At 39.1% G+C, this 6,000-nt stretch overlaps 1 protein-coding gene across 1 annotated transcript in view; it reads left to right on the top strand.

Annotated features, from left to right (window-relative positions):
* Positions 1-323: 323 nt before the first annotated feature.
* The window catches only part of TMEM63A (transmembrane protein 63A), a 38,845-nt gene continuing 33,168 nt past the window's right edge, over positions 324-6,000 (top strand). The window contains exons 1-3 of the mRNA XM_054396032.1: positions 324-509; positions 2,835-2,914; positions 4,727-4,790. Of these exons, the coding sequence (XP_054252007.1) occupies positions 324-509; positions 2,835-2,914; positions 4,727-4,790 (330 nt within the window). The remainder of the gene's footprint in view (positions 510-2,834; positions 2,915-4,726; positions 4,791-6,000) is intronic.

Raw genomic sequence — 6,000 nt, 5'->3', positions numbered from 1 at the left:
GGCTGGAATAAGTAAATAGAGAAGTTTGTTTTGTGTGGGTCTTCTGCAGTGGTCCTCAAATGTCTGTGGAGGACATGGTTAGTTGGGATGTCTGGAATCTTTTCTTGAATACTACTAGCAACTGAGCCTATCAGTTGTGAGATATTTTACAGGTGAAGGGGAAAGGTTATCAAATATGACTTCTCTTCTGAAGTAGTATCCTGGCTGAATCTTCATGTGCTTTTAATTTTGTAGTATTAGCATGTCTTAGCAAGCCTTTCACATGGTCATTTCACTTAATCTTTTTTTTTCTGTCTCTTTTCTTTTTTCAAGGGAAAGACAAAATGAACCCTTTCTTTTTTCTGGGTTTTGGAAATTCTCATCTAGTCCACTTTTGGAACAGAAGTATACCTTTCAACACAACAAATGAGACCTACTGTTACAGCACTGCCCGGGGCAGCACAGTGCTCCAAGGAGTAACTTTTGGTGGAATCCCAACTGTACTGCTGCTTGACGTAACCTTCTTTTTTGTAAGCCTAGTTTCTGTTTCTTGTATTGAAAGTAATTCTGGTCTTCTCCAAAGTTAGGTTGTTCAGAATTTATTTGTCAGGTAGGGATTTTATTCTGAGAATCTTCAGAATAAGAAATGTGCTAAGGCCATCCTGGGAACATCAAGGCATTTTTCATGTGTTCATAAAGGTTCATGTACACATGGGATGACAGTGTCACTATTATGTTGGATGTAGAGAGTGCAGTATCACAGAGTCTGTATGTGGAGTCATGGTGAGCAGTGTAGTGGTAGCTCAAATTCCTGTGTTTTGTCTTTAACAGCAAGAACATTTTTTCCTTACTCTGGGTTTAAACACTGGGTACCTTTTCAGGGGAGGAACATCATTGCTAACTTCACTGTTTTTCAAAAGGAAGTACAATATGGAAAATCTGTCATTTCACAATTAAAAAAAAAAGGATTTCATGAAGCTGTCAAGGAAATAATGTACTGATTATCTCAGTCCTGACAAAAGGAGGAATAGGATTTGCTGCTGGAGGCTCCAGGACAGGCCTGAGACTCCCAATAAAAGTTATTGTTATTTCTGTAAGTTTGGTGTATATGGTCTGAAGCTACCAGAAAGAGTTGTACACCTGCAAATTGGCCTGATAAGGGAGGTTTGTGGTTGTAAAATGAGACTAAAGGGATGGCATAGTTCTTGAGGTCTAGAAAGCTACTGTGGAGGAACTTAAACCTTCCTGTGTAAGGTCTGATTCCTTCTTTAGAGATGTGGAAGATGTTCCTGAAAGTTACGTAGTGGCATGCTTTGCTATTGATTTGGAATATTCATGCAGCATGGTGCCATAAACCCTTTTTGTGAGGATGCACAGTATTTACTGCTCTCTGTGGTTGATGGCACAGCTAAGATTTAGAGTTTGAGAAGAGTTTTTTTTTGTTTTGCTTTGTTTCTTAAAACTGTGGTTGAATTTTGAGATACTGAATCTTTGCTTCTGGGTTCCTCGCTGATGGAATCTCCTGTCAAACAGCATTAGGTAGGGTTAGATGCAGTGTAGAAGATTGCTCTATTCTTCAAGTACAGAGTACTGCTATTTATTTAGCAACTCCTGTCTTTCTATTTTCATGACTCATTTAGTTTCATAACTGTCAGTTGACAGGTTTCTACATATTATTTCTGGGCTGATTTCCTAAGGAAGTGAGGTTTGTATGTTGCATTGTCTTCCTATTTTTTTTTTTGTGGCAGTTCCTCCTCATAACAAGAGAATACATTAGCCAATTTCAACCAAAGCTGTCAAACAGTGTAGGGAATTTTCCTGCTTGCCTGAAGTTTAGTGGCCAGATGAAGAATGATCTAAATTAGCATTCCCTTGTGGGATGAAAGTTGTTATAAGAACGTTGTAGCAATTGTGAAATGAGGAAATTAGCTGTGTAATCTTGACACAAAGATAATCTTGACACATATCCTGGTTGGCCAGTCAGTATTTACATAGATCTAAGTAAGTTACATCACAGTAGCACCACTTTCTAGCCAAACAGGTATGGGATACATGAGGGGTAGAAGGTGAGGGCGTGTGCCTACATATGCATAGAAAACCAGCCTTGTTACTTCTGCTTCATTGCTTCATACAGAGCAACTTGGTTTTTTTAAAAAGAAAAAAAGCTGAAAGAGAAAAGAAGGCAGGAGGGAAAGGGGAGGGAAGGAGGAAGGGGGAGGAAAAAGAAAATGCCATCTATGAAACATGTAGTCTTCCCCCCTGCCTTGTTTTCTTATCTTTCAAAAAGTGAAAATGCAGAAGGGGGAGAGACAAAAAAAATGCATTGCAGAGATTAAGCATAAATTACTGGGATTTGAGAGTTATATATTGCTTTTGCTGAGTTTTACTGAGTTTATTCTCATACTTGAGAAAATGGGTGAGCCTCCCACAGCCTTTTTACGTCACTGTTTAAAAACGAAATAAAACTAGAAGTCTTCCATCATAGTTCTGGTCTTTAAGTAATGAATAATAGTAGAGGTGTATTTATGGAAGTTTGGACCTCCTCTCAAGTACTACTTGCTGTCACAAACCTTCATACGCTTGCAGTTCAGAAGTACTTCTGCATGCAGTTCCTCTCCTTGATAAGTTAGAACAGCAAGGCAGATGTTCTGGTTCTTGGGTCCCAGACAGGCTGGTTTGTGGCATGGCCACCACTGAGTTGGTTAACATATGACAGCTTGTTTAAGAGCACAGATGGCATTCTTTTGACACCTAAGAATAATTATGATGAAGTGGAAAAATTAAGTATTCAGAGATCTTTCTTTTTATTTTCTAGATTTTAATATTATTGTTTTTCATTTCTTTTTATTTTCTAGATTTTAATATTATTGTTTTCCATTATAAGAAAGAGATTCTGGGACTACGGACGTGTTGCTCTGGTGTCAGAAGCTGAAAGGTAAAAAAAGATACCTAATTAGACTGATTTGTTGAAAATGTTTGGTGAATGTGGGAGCAAGTACAGTAAATGGGGCTTAAATGAAGTGTCTTTGTATCAGGTGTATATGTGCTGCTTTGTGTGAAACATTTCACTCATGGAGTTCCTCTCTGCAGTGTCAGAAATAAAGTTGTGTGTTTACCATCATTATAAATTTCATTCTGCAGTTGTGGGTTAGGGAAGGGGAGGTAAGAAAACAGCTGCTTGAGTGCTAACATGCTACATACCTACTCGTTGTTCATAGTGTGCTTCTGTGATAGAAGGATATCAACTATTTTGCTTATCTTGGCTCAAACCTGCTTTCTTCCCCAGAGCTCCCTGTGCAGCCTATGCCATAGTATTTCTGAAGGATTTAAAATTTAAAAAAAAAAAGGTGTTTTGATGCAGGTTTCTGAAATTCTTCACTGAAAACAAGCTTTTGGTTATTTTTTTACAAAATATTATTTCTACAGATGACATCTTGGTGTGTCCTAGCTAGCTGTTCATGAACTTCAACAGTGAGCCTCTTCCTGGTGCTAGTGGTATTAAACTAAGTTGTGGGAAATGCACAGCTAAGCAGCAGGAGAGAACTCAAAATGTGGGTCTGGGTGTAATCCATGTGCAATTGTGAAAAGTAGGTAGTGAAAGAAACCCCCAGCTTTAATCCAGCTAGCTCAGGCAGCAGGAATGAAGATGATCTGCTATAGAGCCCACTTCCATGTGGGCTGTAGAGGCCTGCATGGGACACATAGGTACTTGAGCAGTCAGACACGTAGGAGCATAAGTTATTTATTGCCCTGATGGATTGTGACCTGTGAGCCAGTTAGGTTAAAATTATCATAGATACACCTATTAATACACTTAATTTTAAAGGGTATTGTCCTATAATTATGAGCACATCCCCATTGCAACATTTCTTTAGCAACAAACTGAAAAGAAGTGCTCTGCTGTTTTTGAGGGCTGCAAAGTCACTAAATGTTTCTGGCCTTGCTACAGAACTCCATTTAGGTGAGGAGGTGGCCCTGCAGGTAAGAGATCTAATTGCACAGAGAAATTCTGAGTAGTGGCTATAAGATGAAGGAAGAAAGGTGGAAGGAAAAGGTGTTGTCTTGTAGTGAGCAGTGTCTGAATAGGAAGCTCCTTGTGGATCTGATTCTTGCTAGGCATCCATCAGGAGCTCACATGTCCTCTCTTTTCAGCATGAGACATAGACAAGTTTCTGTAATTAAGCATATGCTACAAGGTGAAAACCACAGCTTTCCTAAGTGAAAAAGATTCTGTGGAGCACCTCTCCTATGAACACAGGCTTGAGAGAGTTGGGGCTGCTCAGTCTGGAGAGGAGAAGGCTCTGAGGAGACCTTATTGTGGCCTTCCAGTATCTGAAGGGGGCCTACAAGAAAGCTGGGGAGGGACCTTTTAGGGTGTCAGGTAGTGATGGGACAAGGAGGAATGGATCCAAGCTAGAGGAGAGTAGATTTAGATCATATGTTAGGAAGAAGTTCTTCCCCATGAGGATGGTGAGACACTGGAACAGGTTGCCCAGGAAAGTGGTGGAAGCCTCATCCCTGGAAGTTTTTCAGGCCAGGCTGGATGGGGCTCTGGGCAACCTGATTAGTGGAAAGTGTCCCTGCCCATGGCAGGGGGGTTGGAACTAGATGATCCTTGAGGTCCCTTCTAACCCTGACAGTTCTGTGATTCCCTTGGTTACTTCAGAATTGTTAAAGTTGAAATAATTTGTGGAATTCTGTCACCCATTACTAAAGATACTTAAAAGCATCCCTTAATGTATTTTAGTGAATTAAGATACAACCGATTGTCGACATCTTCATCAATACCTGAAGATCCTGAATATGATAGGGTAAGTATGCTAGAGTTTTGATATGTTGTGGGTTTTTTTTAACTGTAAATTAATGGAATCTGTTGTAATTTGCCTTTCCACCTAAGCAGGTGAACCAGTAATTAAAACAGGAAGGCCATCTATATGCAAAAATTAATAGGTATCCTTTACTGTGTTTTTATGGAACCATAGGTTATCTCCTTCTGTTCGGTGGCAAACTGTTGCCATGTAAACCAGTATCTGATGTCATTGTTTTTAAGTAACTTTTTTTTTCTTTTTTTTCAATTAGGAGAGGGACTAAATGTTACTTTAAAGGAGGGAGGAGGGAAAAACACTAGTGAATAATTCGTACTTAAATAACAGTTCAAGAAGCTGTGCTCACATTACAAATAATAGCTTGTTGGTCTTTATAGTACATTTTTTTCCTTACAGAGTTGAGGAAACTGGGATATAAGTGTGAGACTAGTAATAATGCCATGTACTCTTAATATTTAAACTGATTTGGAGTGGAATATAACTTTTTGGCCAAACTTTTAATTGGTTCCCTCCATGGTCTCTCTGGATTATTTGAATGTGTACATCTCAATCATTTTGTGTTGCAGCTTCAGAATGAACCACATGAGAATTGTCCAGTGGTGACAGTCTATGTTTTAATATTTTATATATGCATCAGTTTAATATTTAGCTTTGCAAATAAATACATAATTGTATGAGCATCAAAAAAAATAGTGGTGTTTGGTTGGGATTGCTCTGCTGTATGTGTAGTTTTCATATTATTTTTTTTTTAAACCCTAGAGCAATTTGATCATTGAAGCTGTTGGGGCCATGAGAATGATCAGAGTACTGGAAGCCCTGTCATGTGAGGAAAGGCTGAGAGAACTGGGTTTGTTCAGCATTGAGAAGAGCAGGCTTAGGGAAGACTTTTATTACTGTGTACCAGTACATAAAGGGAGTCTCCTGAGGATAGAGACTCCCTTTTCACAAGGAATCACATGGGAAAAACAAGGGATAATAGGTACAAGTTACTTCTGGGGAGATTCTGATTAGACTGCAGAAGAAAATTTTTCCCCATGAGAGCAGTTAAACTCTGGAATCATCTCCCAAGGGAAGCAATGGATTCCCCTGCACTGAACAGTTTTAAGACTCAACTTGACAGGGTACTGGCCATCTCATTTCAGCTATGTTATTACCTAGAATCACAGAATGTTAAGGGTCCAGATATAGTCCAACT

The sequence above is a fragment of the Indicator indicator genome, chromosome 2 (assembly GCF_027791375.1).
Source record: "Indicator indicator isolate 239-I01 chromosome 2, UM_Iind_1.1, whole genome shotgun sequence".
In the NCBI taxonomy this organism is placed as follows: domain Eukaryota; kingdom Metazoa; phylum Chordata; class Aves; order Piciformes; family Indicatoridae; genus Indicator; species Indicator indicator.
The sequence above is the reverse complement of the archived record's forward strand: the minus strand, read 5'-3'. Positions and strand labels throughout refer to the sequence as shown.